The sequence below is a fragment of the Gilbertella persicaria genome, assembly GCF_025201335.1.
Source record: "Gilbertella persicaria strain CBS 190.32 chromosome Unknown B0P05scaffold_17, whole genome shotgun sequence".
NCBI lineage: Eukaryota > Fungi > Mucoromycota > Mucoromycetes > Mucorales > Choanephoraceae > Gilbertella > Gilbertella persicaria.
Window position 1 is genome coordinate 88,844 of NW_026251978.1, and position 26,563 is coordinate 115,406.

Genomic DNA, 26,563 nt, shown 5'->3' on the forward strand with positions numbered 1-26,563 from the left:
AATTCGAAAAATAGTTTAATGGGGGTACAAGTTAAAAAAATTTTTTTCTCTAAAACAACGTGGCTTGAATTCTCTCTAGCAGCATGCATACTCAAACAACTTGTTTTAATTAAAGAATGTAAGCAAAGAATGAAACCGTATCACAAAAAAGTTTAAATGTATATTTTAATTTATTATTCGAAAGCGAAAGACAAAATAAAAAAAAAGAAAAGAAAAAAGTACATATTAAATTTATTTTGCTGTTGTAGATGTTGTCAAATCATTTTCTTTTGTCTGAATGTTGTTGTTGGTATGATTTGTGCTTGCTTTACTTTTTAACACTTTCTCTTTGATGGATTGGTACCATTCTTCTTTTGTTTTGCCATTAAGGATGGCAATGATCATCACTGACATGTTGTCGTAACCGAGTCCACTGGATGTCTGATCGTCTGCCAAACAATTATCCATGATACTTTCACAAAGTTCTTCAAGTGTTTTGTCTTCTGCTATGCCTGAACGTATAAAATCAACCACATCTTGGTTCGACATGCAGTCCCAAATACCTTATTTGTAGATTAAGACAATGGCATACTTTTCTAATGACTTACCATCACACGCCAAAACAAAGAACTCATCATCCTTTGTGATCTTATGGTCAATAATATCAGGATCACCTAATGAAGTGTTAAGTACCGAAACAAGATACGGTTACCATGGTTTCCGTTGCCATGGTAAACATGTTCAGAAATTCAGGTACACACTTACATGTAACAACTTGTTTTTCTGCTGGGAGAGAATCGTTTTGTTTGAATTCAAAATCACCTATAGCGCGTGATAAAGCCAAATTACCTATTTTGGAGCATGTAAATAAAATAGACTGAAAATGATGATTATCTACGTACCATTGACGCGACCAAATTCAACAAAGCCACCAGCCTTGACAATTCTTTCCATTTCAGCTTCATCTGTAGGCTTATGATCATAAGAGAGTGGCTTTACTTTGCCATCAATGCTCAATATGCCTCTTGAGTCACCTGCATTAGCCTACATTTTTTTCTTAGTCTTTTTTCTTTCTTTTGCAAGCCTTTTCCCTTTACCACAATGATACGTTCATCTTCAGTGACAAGGGCAGCAACAGCAGTACATCCAGAAGGGTCATAGGCAAAATTATTATCTATAATCATGACGTCAATAAAACTAAGAAACACGTAAATGACACGTACGCTTTACCTTCAATTAAGCTTTTATCGAGGGCCAAAAACGCATCTTTCAAGGCCAATGCGTACTCCTTTTTTTCAAAATGTTTGCTTTCAAGTACCTTTTTATACAATGTTTGTCCTGTGTATTGTGCAATAGTGGATCCTTTCATACAAAAAAAAAGATAGACATAAGTACCTTGGTTTGTTTCTCGCTTCACTTTTTTTTCTTTCTCTTACCTCCATGACCATCAAAGACACCAAAGAAACTTGCGTTCGTATCACCTAGCTTCAATAAAGTCGTGTGTGCGTCTTCCATAGCTAAAATAGTCAAGACAGATTACTATACACTATCCAGAACATAACGCTCATCTCTTTTTATTTACTAAGTCTCCAGCCTTGCATATGAGAACAACCATAAAAGTACTTGCTATTGGCTTCTTGAGTTGTTGTTTTTTCAGTAATCGGTTCAGAAAGCGTTTGTCCCATGATGTTCTGGAAAGTCTTTTTTCATAAGTTAGTTTTTTTATTGTTCTTGTTGTTATTCTATACTTACAAGTCAAAGAAAATACGAAAAGAAAAAAAGTGGAAAAAGAAAGAAAAAGAGATAAAGAAAAGGAGAAAAATGTATTGATGAATGTTGAATCACTTTTTTTCATTGTGTGCTTTTGATTTGCTATAGAACAATGTCACGCGCTCACGTGATAAGAAAAACTCAGTCATAATTACTACTGGTAAACTAGAAAAGCCTATTTCTTTTTGTTTTTATTTTTAAGGCAGAGTAGTGTTGTGTATTAAATAGCATAGTTATTCATGTAATTCCATGCTTTATAGAATTGCTTAGTCAATGCTCTCCCTTTTTTTTCTCTTGATCCAAGGTTTTGGTGCTACAATGGTCCCTTGGTCTGAATATGAAATGTATGGATGTTGATCCCTACTTATTGACACCAGGTGCAAATCATTGGCAAGCGTAATTATTGGCTACATGCATATGAACAATAGTGTCAAATAGGACAAATACTGACCAATCCTTCTATATATTGTTATTGAAAACTGAAGGGTTTATTGCAACTTACTTTATTGAGATGTTTATACAAATGATTTTTTTTATTTCTCGAGGAAAAAAAAAAGCTCAAGTCGAAGCCTATACTTTGTTTAAGTTTATTTAATATGTAAGAACCTCCTTAAAGTGTTTCTTGCCTTTAGAGAAATTCGGAATTATCATCTCGAGTGATGATTATAAATTCTTCCTCTTTCTTTCTTTCTCGAGAAAAAAACTATGTATTTTCTGCCTTTTTTATTTCTTATTCATCATGTCATGTCTGAGTGCAACGGTGGTCCTGAACTCTGCCAAAAGCCTTATAGCGACATAACTTATTTGGTTACACATGACTCGTATGCCTTGACGCCTCGTCTGGGTGCAACACAAGATTACTCTATTCTAGATCAACTCAATGATGGTGTTCGGGGAATTAAATTATCTGCAGTGCCTTTTTCTTCTGATCCAAACATCATCCAGCTTTGCCATACTATCTGTGGTATGTTAGATGCAGGCCCAGCAACAGATACACTCAATGTCATTTCGGGTTGGCTAAAAGAAAACCCTAAGGAGATAGTGACTATCATGTGGAACAATCTATACAACATGAAAGCAACTCAGTTTGCAAGTGCTTATGAAGCAAGTGATATTATGCCTTTTGTCTACACACGACAGAACTTGTCAGACGCATGGCCTAATTTACAGACCATGATTGATGCAAACCAGCGCCTTGTTAATTTCGTAGATGCTGAAGCTGATGTTACACAAGTTCCATGGTAGGACATACGAATACATTTATATTGTACTGACATATTCAGGCTGATGGACCAATTCTCTCAAGTGTTTGAAACACCTTATGAAAATATAGATACCTTTAATTGCGAAGTAGATAGAATAGGCCAAGATTTGAACCCAAAAGATCTCATGTATGTCGTAAACCATTTTCTGTATGCTTCTTTTGAGGTGGGTGCTACCAAAATTGAAATGCCTTCAAAAGCCAAAGCCAATGTAACAAACGCCCATGTATCTTTAGCAGACCATATTCAAAACTGTACAAGTCAATTCGAAAAGAAACCGAATTTTATCGAAGTCGATTTTTATTCCATAGGTGATAGTCTATCGGTAGTAGCTGAATTAAATGGTGTGTCTGCGCAACAGTTGACATCGAAACAAGATACAAAGAGCGAAGGCATGGCCATCATTCATAAAACTAGCTTATCTCCTACTGAGCATATTATGATTGATAATACTGTTTCTATGGGAAACCTGTTGACACCCAAAAGTTTATTTTACATAGCATCAATGCTTACAAGCGTTCTAGTGACTTATCTATCATCAGGAAATAAAATCTTATCTTGATCACTGATAATTGTCTCAGCACGTTGATATATTCCTAGAAAGAAATTACCTGATAATCAGGTATAAAAATAATATCTTAAGCTTCACAATTTAATATACATTCTACAAATTAACGTTAATACAATTAAACAATAATAATTACTAAAATCTGTTAAACTATTCCGTAAATAATGAAAAACCAGAAATCTCTCTTTTTTTTCTAGACATGATACACATTCAAACAGCAAAGCACAATACAAGTCTCTTGATGTTAGTCGGTTGCCAATGCTAAACAAGTCAAAGCAATTTAATTAATTTATGCTTGTAGTCCTTTCCGTTTACGTTCACCTGTATCAAAATGATACTTTTGATTCTTTACATGCTTGACGGCTATTCAAAACTTTTAGCAATTGGGCTCAGGCGGACTTAAGAATATCTTCAAGGTTTTGTGTCAGGTCACACAATTGACAAAAAAATCAGAGAATGCAATAGAAAAAGGATTAAAGATGGAGTAGGCTATATTTTGGGATTTGAGACCTATATTGAATTTGTTGCAACGTTACTAAGTTTTGTTTGGTAAAATATCTGTTTAAGCAGACAGAACAATGAATCTTTGAACACTGACATCAAAAAACTACTTTTTCTCTGTTCGTGATATGGAAGGATTTGAAACTTCCTTGTCAAAATAAACAACCGATCTTGTCTGATTTTGTGCACATCAATCATAGATGATATAAAGTTAAAGAGACCTTTTGTATTTATCAAACCATAACTGAAGAGATATAAGATGAAAGTAGTTTGCGTGTCTTGTTCCATAGCCACTCTTTATATCATTCAGACTTAAAAAAAAAGTGTTACTCTCTCTCTCTTAACGTATTACATTGTACGTTACTTGGTTCCACCTGAGCACATGTTCTGCAGCAATATTTATAAAAAAGTTATAGTTCGAGACTAGTTTGCATATAAAAAGAGGACTGAGTTAAATTCACTGGATGAAATGTTGGTAACACAACATTAGCTGAAAAAAGTGCTACTTATTTACATGGAGAGCGTTTACGACATTCGAGATTATTAAGATTCAAGTTAGCATTGTCAGCCGATATTCAATATAAATATATAACTAATAAATTGTGTACATATAAAAAAAACATACGATCCGACTTGACGAAATCAATTGATTTGACATTTATATAAAAAGGGAGTTAGTATCCTTTGATTACTCTTACTAATACACATAAATTGCTTGGCAGTAACCCTTTCTTTTTTGAAAATAAGGGTTTTTTATTTGTAAATCAAACACAGGTTGGTTAATATGTACTTTCACGTTATAAAGCTCGTTTCAAGTCCGCTTATTTGGAGTTGAAAACTTGTTTACACAAAAAAAAGCATCGTATCAATTGAAGCAAACAAATCAGTGTGGACAAAGCGCATACCTTATTTTGATTCTCTTATTGCCGTTATTATAGGCACTTTTTTATGGTCAACTGAAACTATACGGCTATAAAATGAAAGAGGTAACTTGATAACCGAAATCGCTCCTCAAGTCGTATGATTCCCAACATTAGGATGTATGCTACTCTATGCAGCAGATTCTCATTATCCAGAACAGTCGGATTCAAAGTCCACTTGCGATCCAAATTTTTTTTTTCTGCAAGAGTAACACAGTAACAATATTCACTCTGTAAGCTCCGGAAGAGCACAGTCCTAATGCCTTTATTTAAGGTTTAGTAGTGCAAAAAAGTTCCCAATTCAATCTTTTTGTACGAGAAACGATAGAAAAAAAAGTATAAAATAAGAAGGACACAAGGTGTCTCTTGTTTTTCTTTTACTTCTCCTTTTACATTACCTTTTTTTTCTTTATTTTTTAAATCTTCTTGTCTATTATGCCTCACCAAGAAGAACATACGCATGAAGAAACATTTTCTTATGAAGAAAAAGTATTAGACGATGTCCAAACTGTTGTCTATGATACTCAAGACATCGAGAAAACAGCTGTTGCCACTTCTACTGAAATGACACCTGAATTGCAAGCTGCTGAAAAGTCTCTTGTCAGAAAGCTTGATTACCTCTATGTTATGCCATGTATTGCTATTCTCAATTTCTTGCAGGTGAGATTATTTTTAAACACTGCATGATTTTCAATATACTCATCCTGTTAAATAGTTCTTTGACAAGTCAGCTCTTAATTATTCCGCTGTTCTTGGTATTATGGAGGATACCCATATCGATAAAGCCCAATTCGGTTGGTTAGGTTCTATCTTTTATCTTGGTTATTTGGTTTATCAAGTAAGAACATCAATTCAATATTGAAAAAATCTTTTTTAACGCTGATATAGGTTCCTAACACTTACTTGTTGCAAAAACTTCCTATTGGTAAATACGTCGGTTCTCTTATTGCCATCTGGGGTATTATTCTTGCTGTTACCAGTGAAGCTAAGGACTTTTCTCATTTGGCTGCTTTGCGTGTCTTGCTCGGTTTCTTTGAAGCAGGCATTTACCCATGTTGTATCATGTTGATCAGTACAATGTATCGTCGTGCTGAACAAACAGGTCGTATTGGTACTGTTTATATCTGTAATGGTCTTGCTATGGCTGTCGGTGGTCTCGTTGGCTACGGTATTGGTCACATGGCAAATGTGGGTGGCAAGGCTGCTTGGCAATGGTTTGTTTAGTTAGAACAAGTATAGTTAGATTATTAACAACAGATAATAGGATTATGATTATTCTCGGTAGTGTCACCGTCCTCTTTGGTTGCTTCTGTTTCTTCTTATTGATTGACAAGCCCAAATCCAAATTTCTTCGTCTTACTCCTGAACAAGAAAAGGTGGTTGATATCCGTCGTCTTGACAATGCTACTGTTGTCACAAGACAGATTAATTTTAGTCAAATTGTTGAAGCTCTTAAAGAACCTCGTTACTATTGCTTCATTATTGCCTCTGCTCTTATCAACATGCAAAATGGTGCTCTTGGTACTTTCAGTTCTGTTATTACCGCTGGCTTTGGTTTCTCGGTATGTATCTTCACTGTTAGACATAGTACACGTTCGTGATTGATTGATGCTAACCAATTTTGATTGTAGGGTTTGAATTCCATCTTGCTTACTGTTCCTAGTGGTGTTACTGATTGTCTTTACATTGTCTTTGCTATCTGGTACAACCGTAAGTACGGTAATACCATTCACCTTGCTTGTGTTATGATGGGTATCTCTCTCCTTGGTCTTATTTTACTTCTTGTCATTCCTGTTGCTCAAGTCAAGTTGATTGGTCTTTACATGTGCTGGTCATTTGCTGCTGCCTATGTTTTGTTCTTGACTGCTTTGGCCAACAATGTGATTGGTTATACCAAGAAGATTTTCTACAGTAGTTCTGTCATGGTTCTCTACACCATTGGTAACTTTGTTGGTCCTCAAATGATGTCTGCTTCTGCTGGTCCTTTGTATCTTGGTGGTATGATTGGTTTCATCGTTGCCGATTTCCTTGCTATCGTTCTTCTCCAAATTGCTCGTTACATCATGTTGAAGTCTAACAAGGAGCGTTTGACCAATCCTTCAAGCCAAAAGGTTGATCCTGATGTTGATTTGACAGATCGTGAAAACCCTCACTTCATTTATAGACTCTAATTTCTTTTTTCTTTTTAATTTTTATAATTCTGTAATCATCTATCACATACCCCCTTTCACAAAAAAAACACACTCTGCCTGAGGGTTATATCTTTTTTTTTTATAATATAAAATAATAATGTGTAATAACCATTTTGGTCGATTATGTAAAAATCGGAGGAAAGAAGCCGACTTGACCAATGAAATTATGTACGAGTATAACTGATTTGCAAGGAAATCGGAAAGAGAACAGTCGTACATTGTACTCTTTCTCTGAGCTATGTGGCTTTCTATTTCAACGGAGTAAGTCCTTGCTTTGCGCATGCATGTGAATTTGTTCTCAGTAATGTATTTGTATATGAATGAAGTCCTTGAGCAACAAACAAATATATATTGCTCATTAAAAAATTTACTTTCTTGGCTTTCTTGAAGATGGCACGCTCTATTTTGTGATATATAAGGGAAAGGTCATGGGAAAGATGGCAGAAACCTTAATCGTATCTGGAAAGATACACACATATAATATGTTATGAAAACGTTGTCTGTAATTGCAGTAAATGAGCCAAGGCGCCGACGATCAGCTGATGTTTTTTTTCTTTCTCTCTCTTTTTTATTCTGTGTATGTGAGGATAAGAAGAGCTTTATGAAACAGAAGCTATTTAGATCAATTCAACTGTCAAAATGAACAATAAACTTTTCTTCTCAATTGTCTTTTTCTTTTTGGTTAAATTCTTTAGAAAAATGCAATTCGTGTTATCCAAACGGAGAACGAAAAGAAAAAGGGTCTCATTTCTTTTTATTTTTCTTCTTGATCACTTTCAACATTCAGCAGTAGATTCTTCTAGAGAAGAAACAAGAAAGAAGAGAAGCAAACAATTAGACCAAGATATGCATGTATATTGTTTGTTCTGTCACTCTTTTCCATTCGGATAAACTCTGATGCATTCTGCTTTATAGAACACAAAGTTTCAATTGACTCCTAAAAAAAATAAAGCTTCTTATATTTCTTACTCCACCCCAAAGTCAGTTACACTCGAAAAAAAACGCTCTCCGTCACAAACCAGTTATCACATATATATATGTATGTTTTTTTATTTTTGCCTTTTCCCTTCTTCCTTTTTTCTTTTTTCATCTATTCGTAGCAGTACTTGTATACATACATATACATAATTACCTAAAAAAAGCTTATTTTTTGAATTTGCCCAACATTTTTGACACAAAATCTATACAATCGACGTCGTATCCTGCGTCAGATACGAACATGGACTCTTACGAAAAGCAATCTGACAATTCGTTGTATGGATACAATAGCAATCAATATGGATCAGATACTTTTGACACATACCATGAGGAAGAACCTCCAATGTCCCCAGAAGAAAAGCAACTTGTTAGAAAAATAGACCTTTGTTTATTACCAATTATCTGTACAATTGATTTTCTACAGGTATATAACAAATTAGCATATATACCACGATGCTTATTTTATTCTGACCTAGTTTTTGGATAAATCTACCATCAGTTATGCTGCTACTATGGATTTTAGAGAAGACCTTCAACTTGATGGCTTTCATTATAGTTTTATTGGCTCTATTTTCTATTTGGGGTATCTCTTGTATCAGGTAAAATAATATTAAAATTTATCTAACTGTTTTGATCGTTTTTGTAACCATGATCGTAACCTTATAGTTACCTAATAATTACCTCCTTCAACGGATGCCTGTGGGACGATATATAGGTATTATTGTCACCCTTTGGGGCGTTGTTCTGACATGCACTGCTGCCGCCAACAACTTTTCACAAGTAGCTGCTATGCGTTTCCTACTTGGATTTTTTGAAGCAGGCGTCTATCCTTCATTGACTTTGCTTGTCAGTACTTTCTACCGTCGTTCAGAACAGGCCGCACGACTAGGCGCCTTTTGGTTATGTAATGGTATCGCTCTGTTTTTGGGTGGCCTGATTTCTTACGGTATTCAAGAGATGCCCAACACTTATGGTTTGGCTCGTTGGAAATGGTAAATTTATTTTATATATATTTATTTGTGCTAAATTTAATATTGTAGGGTGATGATTATTCTTGGTTCAACTACAACGTTCGTTGGTATCTTTAGCTTTTTCTTCTTAATCGATAATCCTAAAGCTGCATCACTTTCTCTTAATGCTGAACAGGAGATTCTTGTAGAAGAACGTACAAGAGACAATGCTGTTTTTCGTACAACCATGATCAAAAAAGAACAAATCATTGAAGCACTTAAGGAAGTTCGGTTCTGGGCCTTGTGCTTTGCATGCCTTTTTATTAATATGCAGAACGGCGCTATGACAACGTACAATTCTCAGATTGCTGTAGGACTTGGTTTTAGTGTAAGTATTTATTTATATTGTCTGTACATCATGTAACATCGCATTTTTTAATAGAGGCTGAATGCAGTACTTTTGAGTATTGGCACTGGCGTAGCTGATATTGTCTTCATCATAATAGCTGTCTTCTGTGTCAACAGATACAAGCAGACAGTCTATACGGCCATTGGCTTAATGATTGTAGACATTATTGGCCTTGTGTTACTATTCTCGCTCCCTAACTTGCACTCTCGCTTGGTAGGGTACTATCTTTCTTGGGCTTATCCTGCTGTCTATGTCTTGCTATGTACCATTATTTCCAACAACGTGTCTGGATATACAAAAAAAATCTTTTACAATGGTGCTACAATGATCTTTTATACAATTGGTAATTTTTGTGGTCCGTTCTTGATGATTGAAGGAGAAGCACCTAGTTATACTACAGGCATGGCAGTCTACGTCGCAGCTGATGTAGTTGTTATTTTTCTACTCTTAATTGCTAGACATCAAATGGTCAAGATCAATAGAGAACGACTGTCAACTAATACGGTTGTCATGACACATGTGGAAGACGACCTTAGTGATATCCAAGACAAAAACTTCTTATACCGTCTTTAAGATTTACATATAAAAAACACATTCCGCTTTGGCTTTTATATATATACTCATATGTCTTTAATTTTTTTGTCCATCATTGTTATTATATTTTACATTACCTTTCATATAGCATTAATAATAATAAAAAAGAAGCGCGCATTTGTATAAAGGAAATAAACTATTCTTGAAAGGAAATTCTGTTTAGCCGCTTGTGCATAGGAGACATATCGAGTTAGCCTTTATTATTGGCAAACGCTTTGCTCAAGTAATGCATGATGACAAATTTTGCAAAAGTAGTTTTTTTTTAAAAGCATACCCTTTTTTTTTGTTGATGACAGCAATAAGGTTTGGTTTTTAGTTTTTGAACCAAGGGTTTCGATAGATACCAAACTATGAACCTTCATTTTCTATTGATATTTATATCTGTATGTTGTCTTTCTTTTCTTTGCTTTTTAATTCAAAACAATGGTCAAAGAACAGACAGATCAATTTTATGTCAGAAATTTATCGTCAGCAAGCGACCAGAGTGACAAACTGATACAAATAGAGAACCGACTCGTGAAGAAGTTTGATTACGTATATTTGATGCCTTTTTTATGTGCTTTGAACTTAATACAGGTAATTGTTTTCTCACACACAGAAAGTCCATATGAATTGCATGAGGAAGGTTTACAAATCCAGTGTTTAATACTCAGTCCTTTGATAAAACTGCCCTTAATTTTTCGGCCGTTCTGGGAATCAAACAAGATGCTTCTTTAAGCGATACAGAGTTTGCTTGGCTAGGGTCCATCTTTTACATTGGCTATCTATGCTTTCAAGTAAGATTTACAGAGTCGAAGGCTTTTTATTAATCTCTGTGGATCATAGGGACCAAGCGCCTATTTGATACAGAAATTACCTATTCATCAATACTTGGGTATTTTAATTGTCATTTGGGGCATTGTACTCGGTTTCACAGCAATGGGTAAGAACTTTGCACAGCTGCTTGCGTTTCGTTTCTTTTTAGGTGTATTTGAAGCAGGCGTTTTTCCATGTACAGTGATGCTAATCAGTCGATTTTATCGACGTCAAGAACAAGCAGCTCGTATTGGATTCATTTATGTGTTTGCAGGAATTGCCATGTCAACTGGAGGTATTTTAACTTTTGGAATTGGACACATGAACGGCGTAATGGGTTTGAAATCTTGGCAATGGTAAAAGAAAAAAAAAAATAAAGCCTTGGTTACTCATAAAAACAAATTAGGGTGATGATAATTTTAGGTTGTATTACGGTAGTGTTTGGTGCGACCTGTTTCTTTTTCATGATAAGCGATCCTGTTTGTATTGCAACAACACCAAACGAGTTTATCGTGATTGAATCACGTAGTAACGACAATTATGTGTTTGTCACTCAAAAGATAAAACTGGAGCATATTCTAGAAGCATTGACCGAATGGAGATATTATTGTTATATGTTCTTTTCATTCTTGGTCTCGCTCCAAAGTGGGGCATTAGGTGTCTTTAGTTCTATCATCACAAAAGGGTTCGGGTTCTCTGTAAGTCATGTTCCGCGCACATACATACGAATCCCTGATTATTGATGTAGGATTTGAATGCTATTTTACTAAGTATGCCTAGCGGGTTTGTAAATTCATGCTGTATCTTTATTGCTTTGTTAAGTCAGCAACGCTTGAAAAATTCTGCGCTCCATTACTCTGCTTGTGCTTCATTATTCATTTCGGCTCTAGGTCTCGTTCTTTTGTTAGTGATCCCATTACCTCAAGCGAAACTTGCGGGGCTTTATTTATGCTACGCTTCTGTCGTGGCAGTGATCATGATCACTGCTTCGGTCACAAACAATGTGTCAGGATACACAAAGAAGATCTTTTATAACATCTCTATCGTCATCTTTGCCACTCTAGGCAGTTTTACAGGCCCACATCTGATGCGAGAAGATCAAAAGCCTCTCTATATAGGGGGTCTTGTAACCTATATAGTGGCTGATCTATTATCCATTGTACTCCTGCTTGTGGCAAGGCGTGATATGTTCAAAAAGAATAAGACTCGCTTGCTTCATCAATTGCAAAAAGACGATGATGAACAACTTGATATGACTGACAAACAAGATGAATCCTTTATCTATCGACTTTAAAAACAGCTATCGAAATAAAGCTATTTTTTTTATTCTCTGTTTACGCTTAAAGTAGCTCTATATCTCTAGGCTAGAGAAATTAGAGACGTATCATCTCTTGGTGTATGACTAGCTTCAGGTATCAAATGAAAGTCTGGTATTGACACTACAGATGATTGGCTTGATAATGAAGGCGAAGGTGGTACAGATGCTGATGAAAAGTAAAGCGAAGATTGAGCATCATCAAATTGAGTGCTGGCAAGCGAAGGCGATCTATTTACAGCTGAATTGGCTGCACTAGGGCCTTTAGCAGTCGAAGTAGAAGCAATACTGATAGCATCTGCATCATCTAAAATGCCTTGTTGACTTTTTTGATGTAAAAAATAATCATTTACAGCTTCATTATGTTCGTCACTATCACTATGATAAAAATTCAGGCGATCAAATTGAGCAGTGACAAATGATTCAGCATCTGTATGCATTTCTTCTTTCTCTTCTTCCTCCTCTTCAATGACTGCTGACTGTGCTAAAGATTCTGGTATAATTTCATAATGTATCTTGTTTGGGACAATGAGATCACTGAATGATTCCTCTGTCATGCTTGACTTGAAGCTACGAGCAGGTGAAGTGTATGTGTATTCTTTGGTAGTAGATGAATCTGACTTTGTGATGCTGCTTTTAGTGTCAGAGTCTAATAATAAGGAATCGTCAGTCGAAGCGGTTTGAGTATTCAAAGAGGATATATTGAGACCACTAGCAATATGAATCAGCATACGACACCAAGTAATCAATTCCTCTCGAGTAGACGTACGAAACACTGAAATCTTGTCTCGCTGCAATACGTTGTTAGCAGGTCGACAAATTTCAAATGTATTGCTGGTATCGTGTAATCCATATTCTGCAAACACACTTTTCTTTCCTTGAAAACTATTTATGTCAATAGAAGGAATTACTGTACATGTAGGAATATAAAACGTTTTCTCAGGCATGACTTTGTTGTCCAAACTAAATTGATGCAAATAGCCACCTATAATAATTGCTGAATACACTTTTATCTCTAGGAACTATTACCTTGGCTCAAGACAAATGTTCTTTCTGTAAATTGCTTTCGAACACCAAACTTTCTTTCCATCTTTCCTTTCCACAATGTCATAACGGAAGGATGCAGTTTGTTGGGATAATTAATCCTAAGGTAGTTTTTGGATGGCTGCTTTTCATCCACAAGTTCTTTCTTATGCGCTTTGACAAACTGTTCCCATTCATGATCAGGTACAATTTTTTCGAGTAAATGTCGAAAAGGAGTTGTATCTTTGTCAGCCGAACCATCCCATGCTCCTGGTGCCAGCTTTTGATAACAGTAACGAATAGCTGGTTTTACTGTATTTATCAGTCGTGTCTCAAATGCTTTGACATCTTGTTGAATTGGAATCATAAGAAGTCTCAAACGATTTTCTTCATCGATCTCTCTTTTCAACTGTCTCAAAACCACTACACGTATAGACGCATAAGCAAAATCTCTCCCATATATTCCATTGTACTTACGCATGTTGGCTAGCCAAGGATCCATTTCAATAGGCCCTTTTGTCTTGTCTGCTTGTTTACAACATTGATTTAAATACATCATTTTACTTCGTGTCACCTCAGCACGCCTCAACAATTCATCCATAGCCAATGCTGGATCATTTCTTAATGTTTGTATCTTTTCCTTGACTTCTTTACGCAACTTCATGAGTGCAGCTAAATGATCACGTTCTAAACATTTACTGAATTCTTGTTGTCCAGCAGCAATTTGCATAGTCAATACTTGAAATCCAGCTTGGACAGTCAAAATAGCTTGATTTACATTCTGTGTTACTTGGGGAGATGCAGTGGTTGTTGTTGTTGTTGTTGTTGTAAATGCAGCAGATCCATCCAAATGCGGATAGGCGCGTTGAAAGAAGCCACGGCTGCTTTGTAAACTAATTTTAGAGACATCTTGAATCCAATTTGTGACTGATTTCAGGAACTGATACCATCCCTCAAGACGAGTAATCAGAATATCAGCACGATTGTAACTAATGCTTAAAGTAGATCGACTATGGTTGCTGTGATTGCTCTTGAATGAATTGGTATTAATGCTCAAAACGGAGCCATTACTTCCGAATTTTCGTGATGAAACATGTTGACTAGATGCATGTGGCGTCGACAAAGATGCACCCATTGGGACACGTTTTGTGGTCGTTGTAAAAAGATGGTCGGGCGGTAAATCCAATTCATCTTTCAGTGTAAGCAATTGTGTTGTAGAGGCAGAGGCTCGAGTCATTCGAGGCATTTTGATGTTTGAAAAAGAAGGCGAAGACAGAGGTGAAATGACAGACGTTGTACTTTTCGATAGTGTTAATGCAGAAGGGCGTTTTGCGGATGGCTTAGGAGGCAGGACAATGTCGCTGATCAGATCAATTTGCTGTGTTGAAATATCGTCGAAGTGTTCTTTGAATCGACTTGTATAGATAGGACGTTGTTCTACTGGTGATTCTGTGAGCATATCTGTTGAATTGAGGGATGAATTAGAAGAATTTGTTGAGGAAGCATGATTCGTTGTCGATAGTGTTCTCAATTTACTTTTATTAGGTCTCCGAGGAGGAAGCGGAGAAGGCGAAATAGGTGAAGATGGTGTCATTTAATGCAAACAAAGAGAGAAAGAAAGAAGAAAGACCAGGGCAGAAAAAAAGAAAAGGTAATTAAAGCCAAAATTATTTTGTGTAGCGCTTGCACGACAGTCAATTTTTTTTTATATTCTGACTCACTTTTTTTGGTTTGTAGATACACTTGTAATTGATCATTATAACTGCAAATACAATGGAAACCATGTCTGTTTGTATAGAAAACAACATTCTGCATTTCTATTATATTTATGTCTTCTTTTATGTTCATTCTATAGTGTGACGATGAGCATCATGTTCATATGAATTTGGTTTTAAATGTGTTGTTTCTCCAAAAAAGAACATGAGTGACGAAACTCAAACAGTCATAGCTTCCTTTTTTCAATCGACAATGACAGTCATAGAGCTGTTTACAAGAAAAAACTCGAATGATTTCATTATTATTTTTTTTTTAAAAAAGTCTGTTTACTAGGCGTGCACGGATCTTTTTTTTTTTTTTTTTTTTTTTCTGTGTACATGATTTCATAATTTCAACTTCCTTCTGCTCCTTTTTTTTTCTTTATTATTTTTTTTTCTTCTGTCAATGTTCGACATTTTTGCAGGTGGAGAAAATAGAATAATTCTACCCAGCTATGTCTACCCACTACTTTTAGTAGCACCTAGTATTTTATTAGCCGCGATCGTAGCTATACCAAACAACAAACTACCAAGTTGGGTTAAGCAATGCTTGTCAGTCCCTTTACTCTTGGCAGTCTTTCTTATACCTTTTGGCTTTACGAACGGCAATAAAGGTATTTATATCTCATTTGTTTGTTGTACTTACCATCTTTGACAGTATTTGACTTGACGGCAAGCGTAACCAGCTACAACTTATTTCTTAGACACCTTGAATTATATTGGATAGGTCCTCTTATTCAAGGCAAGCCTGTATATGCTTCCCTTGAATCACTCTGGATTGAATTTTGGAGTTGTTTGTGCACATTCCCCGAAAAAAACAAACAAGATAAGGCAAAGGCATATGCTAAAGACAAAGTAAGAAAGAAAGAAAAAAAAAAGAAAAGAAGTTCGTAGATGAAACTAATGCATTGGACAGAAATTCTATCATATTTTATTTTATTTGCTTATCCATCTCTTCATCACTGACTTGCTTGCAAACTGGGCTACTTCATTTACAGGCCAAGAGATTGTCATTATGGAACAAGAGCGACCTGTCACTTACTTTATTTATGTCTTGACTTGTATTGTCGTTCTCAATAGTGCATTTAATGTCATTGGTTATAGCCTTCAATTATTTTATTGTCTTTGTTTCGAACATGGTTCTTGGTCTTCAGAGCAATGGCGTCCCTTGATGAAAAATCCAATTCTCGCCAATTCACTGAATGATCTTTGGTCTCATCGCTGGCATCAACTATTCAAAACCACTTGGCTTACTCTTCCTTTTCGACCCGTTCGTCTTCTTCTAATGCGACTATTAACCAAGCGTATCAAGAACCCCAAACCCATCGCCTTTATGGCAGCTTCTCTTTCAGTCTTTGTAGCATCTGCATTTATGCATGAATATGCAGTGGCTGCTAATTTGGGATGGCGTCTTTATAGCCGTGTATTCAAAGGAGAACAGTGCATTTTCTTTATAGGACATGGTATTGCTGTCATCATTGAACAGTTCATCAAGACCATGTTGATACCCAGCCAACTCAAACGGTCTAGTTGGATGCAATTGTCAGGACATGTCTGGACTGCAGCGGTGGGTTATGTGTCGTTTTATTACATTGCGCATGGATTCTTGTCTTGGGGATTTCAGTTTGATAATCCTATCACATTCATGCAACCATATATAAAACACTATGTGTATGCTCACCCAATCTTACATTCTTATTTTGGAAGTCGTTTTTAGACAAGAAACTTTAATAAAATGGTATAATTAAAAGTCTATCTCTCAGACACTTGCGCTAATCTCTGAGCCAAAGCTGCTTTGAATTCGTCATTTTGTGAGGGCGTTGAAGGAGGTTTAGGTAGAGGACGAGGAGGTACAACGGGTGCTTGGTTGGAAGGAGGACCACCATTCCATGTTGTTCGTTTACTGTCCATTTGGTATGGATCTGAGTCATCTCTGGATAGACTTGAAGAATCAGAAGTATGCGACATTCTTTCAAGTCCTTCATGAATTGTGACTGGACGTCCTCTAAATTGGGCAAAGAATCCATTCTTTCGCTTCTCTTCTTCCTCTTCATCCATACTTGTAGGTCGGCTATTATTCTCGCCCGTGTTGAGCGACGTGCTGCCTGTACTAAATCGACTTGTATTACTCAAGACAGAACTTGTACGATGCATACTCGCTGCATTACTACTACTGCTTCTTGTGTTGTATAAACTAGTATTGTTCTTTGGTGCTGATGGTTCTCTTAAATGACTGAGTTCATCCACGGTATTCTGACTCACCCAAGAACGCATCAAAATATACTGCGTCGCCATCTTTTGTTGTTCTTCTAGATTGTTATCGTCATCATCCACTGTTGAATCCACATTTAGATGGCTAAGATTGGTAGAGCTACTATTATTTGATGTGCTGTTACCCGAAGAATCAAAGCCAAACAATGTACTGCCGCTAAACCTTTGAATACGAGAAGCACCACGATGCAATGCATTACTTAATGCAGGTCTAAAATGATGCTTTTGAGAGGACTTCAAGAACGAACTCGGTAAATTAGGCGTATAACGTGGTCCTGTCTGGAATCGATGGATTGTCTGTAACACTTCACGAATACGAGGCTCATTCTCGGGTTGACCGCCTTGTGGATTTGACTTGAATGCAGCCAACAGATAAGTAATGTCATGAATAAATGTACCCAAAAAGGGCACTGTGGGACGAGAGAAATGTTCGTCCCGAATCGACTGAACACTCTTACCATTCACTACTGCTGTATTGACCATACCCATATGTTCACGATAATGGCCATAATTGTTGGCTTCAGACATGAGTTCGTTTAGAGCCTCTAATTTGGTGGAGCTCTTTTTGGGAATATAAGCCCATGTTCGCTTCAAGCGTTGTACAGGCGGAGTATTGAGTGCCGAAATAATCGCTTTTAGTGTCTGATAGTTATTGATGTCAAAGCAACGAGAGGCTACCTTGATCCAATAATGAATCAGTTGAGCACGCGAAGATGCTTCCTGAGGTAGTAATACCGCATGCTCGATACACCGAGTGATATAGTTAAAGAAGTCAGTTGAGGCCACAATGCGTGGATGAGGATGCTTGGATGAATGTTCAAGTAATGCAAGTGGTGGAATAGCACTAAAGATAGCGGATTCAATCAGCGTAATTTGGTAGGCAATCACATGGGCACCAAACTGAAGAATGCTGGGGATAGTGGCAGCACTCATGTAGATGGTACGCACTCCATTCAAAGTGACCTTGAGTTCAGCAAGGACACGAAGGTACTGTGCAATGGTCTGATCAAGAGCGTCCTCTGTCATGGTTTCCCCTTGAAGGGGCTGACCCTGAGCAATGGCTTGTTTTCGCGTTCTACAGTGGCGTATTTTGTCCTCGAGTTCGTCTACTTTAGCCTGTAAGTTTCGGTGTGTGGTCAGGAGTGGTGGGGCAGGAATGAGTGGGACGTGGTCCACATTCATGACGGATGAGGAAGGTGCTAGACTATCCCCAGCATTGGTTTGTGCAGGCACAAGGTAATTCGGGTCAATTTCCCCTTCAGCAACAATATTGACGGATAATTCACCATGAGTGACAAATTCAGTATGTGGCCTATTCTTGTGTAGCGTTGTGGCTGGGTGTTGGAGAGGTGGCAAACTAGTTGGCCGACTATTCTCGGGAACACGTGGTCTAATGATATTATCGGATGAATTGTCTGCTTTACATGATGAGTATCCATATATATATATATGACGTGTAGTTTACTTTACCCAGCAATTCATTCTCTTTAAGTGTAGGTGATGAAGGTCGGGAATTGACATGAACAGGTTTAGGTGGCACAAGAGGTTTTTGTATCCTAGAGGGTTTTGGCGGTAATGGAGGCCGAGGTATCTTGGCATCGTGTTGTTGAACTGCAGAGGGTGAATGATGCTCAATCATATCTTCAATGTGTGATAAACATGTCTTTATAGATAAAATCAATTGATGGTAGTGCTTTGGACTGGATATAATGGCTATTGTTCTATGAATATTTCTGTATTGTGTCTATGTGTATGTATGTGTGTATATATATATATGTGCTTACAAGAATGTACAAATTTAATATCGTTTAATGCTGTCATGGCTTTTTGACTTGCTGCTGTAAAAGCAAAATAGGCTTCCTAACCTATTGTTAAATATATATATATATACACATATATTTTCGCTTAAACTGTATGTGTGTATTTACTTGCCTTGTATTGACCTCTTTCTTCCAGCTCAATAGCCAACTCAACAGCTTCTGTCACTTGGTCATCTGTCATGGCCACAACACACACACACTTGCTTTTTCTTTTTTGGTTTAACAAAAATAAAAAAAAAAAAAAAAAGGAAAAAGTGAAAAAAAAAAGAAGGATTTATATATAAAAGCGAAAAACTACACACAACTAAAAAAAAAAAAAAAAAAAAAAAAAAAAAAAAAATAAAAGAAAAAATAGATGTGTTCGGGAAAAAACAAGCGGAGAGAAGAGAGGGGGAAAGGCTCTATTTGGTACAATTCAATTTGGCTAGTTTTTCTCTAATTCTTTCAGATAAAGTATGCTTAGGATGAACAAGGGGTTTCATGGTCACTGCTTGTTTATCTCTAACAACCACAATAGGCGTATGTGTATGCTTCAATCGATATTTAAATATGCCTGCACCAGAATATGCATGCTTATATTTAGTCTTGTTACATGCACCCACAATGACCATGGAGGGTTGATACATTCTCGTCTAGATTTATACGAGTTAGCAATAGAGACAAGACGATTGTTACTTGCCATTTCTTCTAATATAATCTCTGGTCTACCAAATGTCAATTCAACAATCATGTTTATCTATCCATGTCAATCTTATCAGTTTATAGCCACATTGACTTACATGGTCTCCTTGATGAAATTCAACTATCCAATCCATTATTTCTTGTGCTTTTCTTTTAGATAAACTAGTCTGTTGTTCTGATATCATATGAGTCATGATGAAACAGTTGGATTCATTTACCAGTATCATGCAAAGAAGACTGTACACCTATCACCACAATTTCATCACCTTCATCTATCAAATTCTTCAAGCTATAAGTCATATTGTTCGTTCAATAGATAGTTACCATTAAAGTAAATATCAATGGATCTTTTATTTTGATGTTCTCTTTTGCACTTGTTCTTAGTAAATCAATGACAACCATAAAAATACGAGAGCGTCTTGTTCTTTCAAATCCTTGACTTGACTGTTTAAGTGTATACGAGTGATAATTGGGCGAGATATTGGTGACATTGTCGAAAGAAACTCGACGTTGATATGTACAGAGTGAAGTTGTGATTGAATGCCGTGAATCAACTAAAGACACAGAAGAAGCATGTTTAATAAGACTCTCTTGATCAAATGCAATTGTCATGACTTTAAATGAAAAAAAAGAAGAATAAGAAAAATGCTGTTTTTTTTCTTACGGAGAAATAGAATTTGTGTTTCTTTCTGTTTGTTTGCTTGTTGAATAGTATACAGAATATATTTATTTAGCTAAAGAGAGGAAACAGTATTTACATGTTGTACAAGTTTTTATGGTTTAGAAGACCATAACGGTTGTTGATCTATAAATGTATTATCAGGTTGAAATTGCTTCAGTTTAGCCAAGTGTGAATGTTCAATATGATACTTCAGACCATTTAGGTTCTTGTATCGCTTATTACAATAGCCAATAGTACACATATAAGGCTTTTGTGCATCTCTTTCTGCTTCACTCAATGGGTCTTCTTCTGAATGACCATGCATTTGATGGTATTTGAGACCGTTCGGATTCTTGTAGGCTTTATCACAACCAGCAATGGGACATTTATAAGGCTTGTCAGTTCCATCATCTAATCACGTATTATAAGCTACTCTTGCATCATAAGAATAAGACTTACCGCAGGTCTGATATAATGCTTCAGCAGGAAAGTAACTGAGATCAGCATGTTGACTGCTCGCCAATACTTTTTGTAAAATATCATCTGTATGTTGTGGTAGTGAAGGTGCTGGATTAACACTCATGGTTGGGCTTAAATTCAGAGGAGTAGAGACAGAAGATGTGGGTTTGTGTCGTAATAAAGGACTGCTTGTCAAGGCAGCCAGTTCATGTGGTTGAGTAGGCAAAGGAGCTGGAAAAGGTGTACTGACATCTTCCATCATAATATCGTCCTCTTCCTCCTTTTCGTCCTTTTCGTCATCGTCTTCTTCTTTAATAGTAGGCTCGGGTTCTTCTTCAATAGGTGCGTGATGGTGTTCTTCATAGTGATGTAGAAGTTCATGGAGATCCTTCACTTGAGTGCCACAACAGACCAAATCGGAACAAAATTGTGACTCCAGTTCTCTTTGATGAACAAAACTATCTCGGTGCTGAAATAAAGCTGGCATCGTATGTGAGGAAGGTGAATAAGATAAGGCAGAACTACCACTGGCACTACTGCGGATAATCATCAGTGATTTTCTTACTTATACTTCTAATTCACTTACATGGACTGCTTACGCTTAAAACTAATAGGAATATTTTGAGAAGCCATAGTGATAGAGAGTAGCAGAGAAATAGCAGAGAGAGAGAGAGAGAGAAAAAAAAAGGGAAAAAGAAATAATGACAGCCATATTATTTTTTTTTGTTTCGGCCATAGGTTTCAAAATGACAGCTTGAATTCTTACAAAACATGGAGTCTCGATTGGTCACTTTCTTTTAAAGCTCAGTTGATTACTCCATTTGTTTACAGTATTCTACTTACCTATTTTGGACGAAATAAAAATGGAAATTAAACAGAAAGAGAAGAGTTATTAGAGAAGGTGCAATAGTATGTTAGATGATTTTACCTATAACAATCTTAATTCCCAAAAGAAGTACCGTGTTCATTACGGTGATTATTGCTTTTTCTTTAGTTTCTCTTGAATCGTTGTGGACGGCCTTTACCCTTCCAAATTGACTTGGCAATGTTCATCATATTCAAACTAGCGTTGATGTCACGCTGCTATAATGTTCTGCATGTCTTGCAAACGAGAACACTATTACCGCGGGCACCACTTAAACCACCCAAAATCCTACTTTCACATTTGGAGCATATTTAGGACGTCAAATATTCATCAATGTCCACAACGAGTAAGTCACCAGTCCTCTCTCTTCTTTTCAACGTTCTGTATAGAGGAATTGAGAAAAGAACAAGAGTTTAAGAGAGCTTAATAGATACTTGAAACGGAGAGAACATCATGAGTAGTTAGAGAGGAACTGGAAAGGAAAGCGGAGGAGAGAATTTACGGTTCATAATCAAGGCGGAATTCATCATGCAGCTTATTTGCTAAGCGGGAAACCGTCTTGGCTATAGTTTTGGAGAGGAATGGGCTTTTAGAAAAAACAGATTGCCAGTGAACTTGCCAGAGGGCTAGAGCAGTGCATACAAAGATTTGGAAGTTACTTAAGGAAGGAAAATGGAAGAGAGAAACACGAGGGATAACAACCCGAAGGAGGAGGACTTGACGTAGGAGATTGACCGAAGGTGCACGAATGTTGGAATTAATGTACTTGGAGAAGACATGAGACCAAACAGCATACTTGGTAGGGCAGAGGGAAATAAAATGGCCAAAAATCTCTCAAAACCAAAGGGTGTTGCCCATGACAATATCCAACCTGACAACTCTTTAAGCTTCTTTTTGATATTATACAATGAAAAATAGAGCTGTCAACAAGCTTAAATACTGAAAATGAGCGCCAGAGGCTCTAGCTTTTAGTAAATATATTTAATTGTCAATTGTGGTATAGCAATGATGAGATATGAATGAAAAACCTCATAAACATTTTTGCCTGTTTCCTCAAGATTTTGGCAGCAGGTTTGATGCGTTTTTTACTTTAATAGACTCAGAAAGCAACGATCTACAACTTTTGTCACTACACTAAAGCCTAAAGACTGCGTCTTTATGCAGTTCTCACCAAACGCTCAATTTTTGGATGCGACAGCAAGAAGGATTGGAGTTGACTTCCATTTTAATCTACGCATATAGTCAGCCAGCGTATTCTATGCTCATTTAATCCCACATTTACATCATAAAGTGCATATCATTCTATATTTTTATGTTATCTTGTACCCAAAATAGCTATCATGCTATAGAAAGATATGTAGCTAACATGTTTTATCTAGCATTTAGGGAAAAAAATGCTCAAATCACAGCTTAAATGCACTATTATTTGATGGACCATTATTCGACAACCAGACTATTAAGATGGCCTCCTTTTTAATTTGAAATATGCTGTTTTGAGACCAGCAATCAAATGATACCATTGGTTTGGCTGTTGGGTGAGGTTCATTTTTTTGGTCCATGGAGGATCACCCAATGTAGGTCTCATGGCTCTTCCGATTCCAACACTTTTCTCGGTCAGCAAAGTTAGAAATAGCCCCTAAGCCTAAAAACGCTAGCAAACAACGATCGTATGCTCAAGTAGCTGCAATATATATATTATTTCACCGTTTTTTTTAGATCCCCGACAATTATATCTTCCAAAAAAAAACGGTGGCCCGAAAGAATTCGCTTCTTAATAAAACTTCCACTTTTATTGCTGCCAAACATAACATGCATAATCCTGTAGGTCACAACAAACTGTATGTAGTAGCAAATCCTCTTCCTAAAATTCCGAAAAAAAGCTGACAAGCAAACAGTCAAAGCAATTCTCGAGTAATTCGCAACCAACAATAATTTCACTATTGTCATCAACAAGCCGACAAGAATAGATTACATTTTAAATGTATCAAAGGAGGCAAACACAAAGATAGTCGAAAATTGGGTGATTTGGAGCGACAAAAACTTGCATTCACTGTCCGAAATGAATGCCCCTAAGGGGTGGTCCCAAAAAAAAGGGAGTGGTGCATAATTTTTTTTAAAGTTGTGTTTATTGATTGAGCCGCGTACACTAAGAGTAATGGCGAATGTAAAGAGGCGGGTGCAATTGAGATAATGCTAAGAACTGATATAAAATATAATAACTAAATAAAAGCACGATAAAAGAAAACAAAGATTTAAAATAAAATAAAAAATGTAGAGGTTATAGGAGTGAATGACATTGATCTTCTTCAATGGTCTGACGAACATAGGATCGGATGCTTGCCAATATTGCTGTGGGTACAATGGGAGGTCTTGTCAAAGATAAATCTCATATGAGCAAGCCAGATTTGGAAAAAGTTATTATGAGGATTCTGTATGGTTTGATTCCTTTCCATTGGCAGTACCAGATATACGAGAAGTCCAGGGACAGAAGAGCCTCTTTGATATCAAAGATGGATGTGGTAGGCTATAATGGTACATAAGAAAATCGTTTCTTTGGTAAAATTTAATATCATTGAACTTTCGATCGCATTATCTAATACGATGTTACTTCTCTAGGCTACTCTGCTGTCTTCGAAACAATTTGATGAGCCTTGGACAATATCAATGAAGAAGATTTGAAACGGATGGTGAGTGGCGATAAGTTTCTAACACTAAGCATCTCTAACTGTTTCATAGTTGATAATACTCTCTGAGTGGCTGCGGGTATTTAATGGCATTCAATCAGAACATGTACCACTTTTCTCTGACACTTTTTGAAATCCCAGGACGCCTTGATTATCTAAAACCAATTAGTACCCGTTTCCAGAAAATCAACATATTCTCTCCTGTTTGCAACACTTTATTTTACGACTGACTCAAGAAATAATAATAGTAATAATGTCAGATCAAGAACAAAGTAAGTATGCTTTCAACTAATTACAAGTGATAACTACAATTGTAACCGACTTATGTAGTTATAAATGATTTTCTTAGAAAATATAAACGTAGTGGTTTAGTTGCTCCCTTTAAGAAGTTTGTTGCAGAACATTTTGTTCACCTCAATATATCTAATTTCTCTAATGACGAGAGGCAAACCTTAAAAAGAGACTTCAAAAGAATAGCAAGTGAGCTTGTTATAAATACTGTAGGTATCCTTCTCTTATTTGTTTTTCTAATTTAATTCTAACCATTTTATCCTATAGGATATGATGGATGTAGTTTGGTGCGAGGATGAAGAAGCTTACAGAGATCGAGATAAAGAAGAAGTAAAAGACAATGAAAAGGAGAAGAATAGCAAGAAAATTGATGAGAAGGAAGAAGAAACACCTAGTGACATGACAGTTAATTCAAAAAAATCTAATGTAAGTACTAGATAATCACTAGTTCCACTCAAACATAGAAAAGAATACAAGCAGTCTTAGTTATCAGAAGAAGATTTCCAAAGAAGAGAAACTTGCCGTGCTAAAATACTACGCGTCTTTGAAAGCAGAAGACAAGTGGCTCCTAAAAAGTGGAGCTACAGTCGAAGATAAGATGGCGCAGCTAGTATCAGAATGCCAGTTCGAACAGTAAGTCATCAAAAAATAATAATTGAGACAGATCCACTTATAATGCCTCTATTCTTTGTTAAAGTCCTTGTCATCATCTCATCTTAGATACCAGTGATGCCCACTATGACAATATATTTACAAATGATGAATTGGATGAAATAGAAAGCAATGATAGTGAAAAATACTTCGGCCCACTGCCTAAACGCCTTCAAAACATCTTTGACAAAATAATCAATTTGGTAAGCAGAATGACTATGAATGCATGTTACTCTTAACTGACAATAAATAGAAGGAAGCAAAGAAGATATTTGAAGAACTGAACAAAATCGACGCCAGCCCCTTTGATGATTATGATGTTTTCTGGCTGAAAAATAGCCTTATACAAGCTTTACTTCTCTACAAGAATGGAAAGCTAAACATTAACACCAATCACACCGAAGAAGACATCAAGCGTATGCTTTGGGAGGTTATCCCTAAAATGTTTGCTTACACCGACATTGATGTGACTTCGTATGTATGAAACAAACAAGAGAAATGAAGATATGAATGCTAATACCTATTAATATATTTAGAAGCTCAAGTTCGTCATGTTCAAGCCAAAGGAATCAAAAAAGAGCAATCTCTGGTGTCAAGGCAATGCAAAAACAAGAAGCTGCATTGGCAGGTGACATGAACTTCCTTTTTGGAACCATCGAGCTTGGAACAACAGAAGCAGCAAGATACGACAAGGGCTCAAATAGCACAAAAGAGTTGATTGAGACAGCATATAAGATGCCTCTGATGCTCAAGTATCAATTTAATCAACTGATGGCTGAAAAGCCAGCCTTAAAAAGAAGCATAACGACTGTTGCCTTGAGCTTGCCTCGTAAGACAACACAGTACTTTAATTGATGGGTACTGATATTCTTTTACCACTATATATATGTAGGTTTGCATTGTCAAGCAATATTTGTTGACTGTTGCCGTGGTTCCGTTTTTCGTGTCGTGAAAACTGTACGTTACAAGTTTCCCGAACATATTGAAAACTTTGGAGCAGAAATGCTGCCAATTATAAGTTTGGTATATAATTTGAAGCAGACATTGTTGAATGATGTTCAGCTCATCAAAAATAGTAATGTGCCTCTTAAACTTCAACAGTTTAAAAGAGCAAAATAAACTTTTACATGTTTGTTCAAAAGATCGAGTTCTCTACGACAAGTTGAAAGA

The 26,563-nt window shown here is 36.4% G+C and overlaps 11 protein-coding genes across 11 annotated transcripts; 6 read left to right on the top strand and 5 right to left on the bottom strand.

Moving 5' to 3' along the window:
• Positions 1-133: 133 nt before the first annotated feature.
• Positions 134-1,807, bottom strand: B0P05DRAFT_539246 (phosphatase 2C-like domain-containing protein). Its single transcript, XM_051577928.1, has 9 exons — positions 1,732-1,807; positions 1,562-1,679; positions 1,416-1,496; positions 1,210-1,341; positions 1,077-1,153; positions 882-1,023; positions 745-828; positions 588-653; positions 134-542 (listed from the first exon to the last, which is right to left on the bottom strand). The coding sequence occupies exons 2-9, from the start codon at positions 1,662-1,664 to the stop codon at positions 232-234; spliced, it is 996 nt and encodes a 331-aa protein (XP_051435405.1). The 5' UTR covers positions 1,665-1,679; positions 1,732-1,807; the 3' UTR covers positions 134-231.
• A 628-nt stretch (positions 1,808-2,435) lies between these two features.
• On the top strand, positions 2,436-3,573 carry B0P05DRAFT_611826 (PLC-like phosphodiesterase; the record flags this gene model as incomplete). The annotated part of the gene is made up of 2 exons (XM_051583394.1): positions 2,436-2,990; positions 3,033-3,573. The coding sequence occupies exons 1-2, from the start codon at positions 2,455-2,457 to the stop codon at positions 3,571-3,573; spliced, it is 1,077 nt and encodes a 358-aa protein (XP_051435406.1). The 5' UTR covers positions 2,436-2,454.
• Positions 3,574-5,564: 1,991 nt separating this feature from the next.
• Positions 5,565-7,171, top strand: B0P05DRAFT_468869 (major facilitator superfamily domain-containing protein; the record flags this gene model as incomplete). The annotated part of the gene is made up of 5 exons (XM_051574460.1): positions 5,565-5,660; positions 5,716-5,838; positions 5,889-6,214; positions 6,265-6,562; positions 6,632-7,171. The coding sequence occupies 5 exons, from the start codon at positions 5,565-5,567 to the stop codon at positions 7,169-7,171; spliced, it is 1,383 nt and encodes a 460-aa protein (XP_051435407.1).
• A 1,342-nt stretch (positions 7,172-8,513) lies between these two features.
• Positions 8,514-10,102, top strand: B0P05DRAFT_469020 (major facilitator superfamily domain-containing protein; the record flags this gene model as incomplete). Its single annotated transcript, XM_051574464.1, has 5 exons — positions 8,514-8,594; positions 8,647-8,769; positions 8,837-9,162; positions 9,211-9,508; positions 9,563-10,102. The coding sequence occupies 5 exons, from the start codon at positions 8,514-8,516 to the stop codon at positions 10,100-10,102; spliced, it is 1,368 nt and encodes a 455-aa protein (XP_051435408.1).
• A 186-nt stretch (positions 10,103-10,288) lies between these two features.
• B0P05DRAFT_70767 (major facilitator superfamily domain-containing protein) lies at positions 10,289-12,245 on the top strand. The gene is made up of 6 exons (XM_051583837.1): positions 10,289-10,506; positions 10,562-10,699; positions 10,777-10,899; positions 10,949-11,274; positions 11,325-11,616; positions 11,667-12,245. Exons 1-6 carry the CDS (start codon positions 10,474-10,476, stop codon positions 12,210-12,212), a joined length of 1,458 nt encoding a protein of 485 aa, XP_051435409.1. The 5' UTR covers positions 10,289-10,473; the 3' UTR covers positions 12,213-12,245.
• A 32-nt stretch (positions 12,246-12,277) lies between these two features.
• B0P05DRAFT_636930 (uncharacterized protein) lies at positions 12,278-15,259 on the bottom strand (the record flags this gene model as incomplete). Its single annotated transcript, XM_051583633.1, has 3 exons — positions 13,734-15,259; positions 13,263-13,679; positions 12,278-13,218 (listed from the first exon to the last, which is right to left on the bottom strand). The coding sequence occupies exons 1-3, from the start codon at positions 14,848-14,850 to the stop codon at positions 12,278-12,280; spliced, it is 2,475 nt and encodes an 824-aa protein (XP_051435410.1). The 5' UTR covers positions 14,851-15,259.
• Positions 15,260-15,361: 102 nt separating this feature from the next.
• Positions 15,362-16,748, top strand: B0P05DRAFT_539278 (uncharacterized protein). The gene is made up of 3 exons (XM_051577929.1): positions 15,362-15,624; positions 15,669-15,865; positions 15,927-16,748. Exons 1-3 carry the CDS (start codon positions 15,417-15,419, stop codon positions 16,725-16,727), a joined length of 1,206 nt encoding a protein of 401 aa, XP_051435411.1. The 5' UTR covers positions 15,362-15,416; the 3' UTR covers positions 16,728-16,748.
• On the bottom strand, positions 16,749-19,341 carry B0P05DRAFT_539284 (ras guanine nucleotide exchange factor domain-containing protein). The gene is made up of 4 exons (XM_051577930.1): positions 19,214-19,341; positions 19,066-19,141; positions 18,752-18,994; positions 16,749-18,696 (listed from the first exon to the last, which is right to left on the bottom strand). The coding sequence occupies exons 1-4, from the start codon at positions 19,280-19,282 to the stop codon at positions 16,763-16,765; spliced, it is 2,322 nt and encodes a 773-aa protein (XP_051435412.1). The 5' UTR covers positions 19,283-19,341; the 3' UTR covers positions 16,749-16,762.
• Positions 19,342-19,456: 115 nt separating this feature from the next.
• B0P05DRAFT_539289 (uncharacterized protein) lies at positions 19,457-20,413 on the bottom strand. Its single transcript, XM_051577931.1, has 5 exons — positions 20,107-20,413; positions 20,001-20,064; positions 19,881-19,957; positions 19,781-19,837; positions 19,457-19,733 (listed from the first exon to the last, which is right to left on the bottom strand). Exons 1-5 carry the CDS (start codon positions 20,392-20,394, stop codon positions 19,503-19,505), a joined length of 717 nt encoding a protein of 238 aa, XP_051435413.1. The 5' UTR covers positions 20,395-20,413; the 3' UTR covers positions 19,457-19,502.
• A 52-nt stretch (positions 20,414-20,465) lies between these two features.
• On the bottom strand, positions 20,466-21,597 carry B0P05DRAFT_539292 (uncharacterized protein). Its single transcript, XM_051577932.1, has 3 exons — positions 21,489-21,597; positions 20,903-21,438; positions 20,466-20,854 (listed from the first exon to the last, which is right to left on the bottom strand). Exons 1-3 carry the CDS (start codon positions 21,533-21,535, stop codon positions 20,556-20,558), a joined length of 882 nt encoding a protein of 293 aa, XP_051435414.1. The 5' UTR covers positions 21,536-21,597; the 3' UTR covers positions 20,466-20,555.
• A 2,938-nt stretch (positions 21,598-24,535) lies between these two features.
• Positions 24,536-26,478, top strand: B0P05DRAFT_539295 (uncharacterized protein). The gene is made up of 7 exons (XM_051577933.1): positions 24,536-24,723; positions 24,782-24,951; positions 25,010-25,168; positions 25,212-25,375; positions 25,440-25,596; positions 25,647-25,867; positions 25,930-26,478. The coding sequence occupies exons 1-7, from the start codon at positions 24,705-24,707 to the stop codon at positions 26,246-26,248; spliced, it is 1,209 nt and encodes a 402-aa protein (XP_051435415.1). The 5' UTR covers positions 24,536-24,704; the 3' UTR covers positions 26,249-26,478.
• Positions 26,479-26,563: the final 85 nt, after the last annotated feature.

Excerpts from the sequence above, each read along its gene's own strand:
- B0P05DRAFT_539246 (XM_051577928.1), bottom strand. The coding sequence starts at position 1,664 with ATGGGACAAACGCTTTCTGAACCGATTACTGAAAAAACAACAACTCAA. Across the intron at positions 1,497-1,561 it reads TATGCAAGGCTGGAGACTTA|CTATGGAAGACGCACACACG; the intron begins GTAAATAAAAAG and ends TGACTATTTTAG. Across the intron at positions 1,342-1,415 it reads TGTCTTTGATGGTCATGGAG|GATCCACTATTGCACAATAC; the intron begins GTAAGAGAAAGA and ends TTTGTATGAAAG.
- B0P05DRAFT_70767 (XM_051583837.1), top strand. The coding sequence starts at position 10,474 with ATGAACCTTCATTTTCTATTGATATTTATATCT. Across the intron at positions 10,900-10,948 it reads TTGGCTATCTATGCTTTCAA|GGACCAAGCGCCTATTTGAT; the intron begins GTAAGATTTACA and ends TGTGGATCATAG. Across the intron at positions 11,617-11,666 it reads CAAAAGGGTTCGGGTTCTCT|GATTTGAATGCTATTTTACT; the intron begins GTAAGTCATGTT and ends TTATTGATGTAG.
- B0P05DRAFT_539278 (XM_051577929.1), top strand. The coding sequence starts at position 15,417 with ATGTTCGACATTTTTGCAGGTGGAGAAAATAGAATAATTCTACCCAGC. Across the intron at positions 15,625-15,668 it reads CTTTACGAACGGCAATAAAG|TATTTGACTTGACGGCAAGC; the intron begins GTATTTATATCT and ends CATCTTTGACAG. Across the intron at positions 15,866-15,926 it reads AGGCATATGCTAAAGACAAA|AAATTCTATCATATTTTATT; the intron begins GTAAGAAAGAAA and ends TGCATTGGACAG.
- B0P05DRAFT_539284 (XM_051577930.1), bottom strand. The coding sequence starts at position 19,282 with ATGACAGATGACCAAGTGACAGAAGCTGTTGAGTTGGCTATTGAGCTG. Across the intron at positions 19,142-19,213 it reads AAGAAAGAGGTCAATACAAG|GAAGCCTATTTTGCTTTTAC; the intron begins GCAAGTAAATAC and ends ACAATAGGTTAG. Across the intron at positions 18,995-19,065 it reads TATTAAATTTGTACATTCTT|CCATTATATCCAGTCCAAAG; the intron begins GTAAGCACATAT and ends ATAGAACAATAG.
- B0P05DRAFT_539289 (XM_051577931.1), bottom strand. The coding sequence starts at position 20,394 with ATGACAATTGCATTTGATCAAGAGAGTCTTATTAAACATGCTTCTTCT. Across the intron at positions 20,065-20,106 it reads CATTGATATTTACTTTAATG|AATTTGATAGATGAAGGTGA; the intron begins GTAACTATCTAT and ends TATAGCTTGAAG. Across the intron at positions 19,958-20,000 it reads GTCTTCTTTGCATGATACTG|AACAACAGACTAGTTTATCT; the intron begins GTAAATGAATCC and ends ATATGATATCAG.
- B0P05DRAFT_539292 (XM_051577932.1), bottom strand. The coding sequence starts at position 21,535 with ATGGCTTCTCAAAATATTCCTATTAGTTTTAAGCGTAAGCAGTCCAT. Across the intron at positions 21,439-21,488 it reads TTTAAGCGTAAGCAGTCCAT|TAGTGCCAGTGGTAGTTCTG; the intron begins GTAAGTGAATTA and ends GATTATCCGCAG. Across the intron at positions 20,855-20,902 it reads AGCATTATATCAGACCTGCG|ATGATGGAACTGACAAGCCT; the intron begins GTAAGTCTTATT and ends ATACGTGATTAG.
- B0P05DRAFT_539295 (XM_051577933.1), top strand. Across the intron at positions 24,952-25,009 it reads GTGAGCTTGTTATAAATACT|GATATGATGGATGTAGTTTG; the intron begins GTAGGTATCCTT and ends TTTATCCTATAG. Across the intron at positions 25,376-25,439 it reads TCAGAATGCCAGTTCGAACA|TCCTTGTCATCATCTCATCT; the intron begins GTAAGTCATCAA and ends TCTTTGTTAAAG.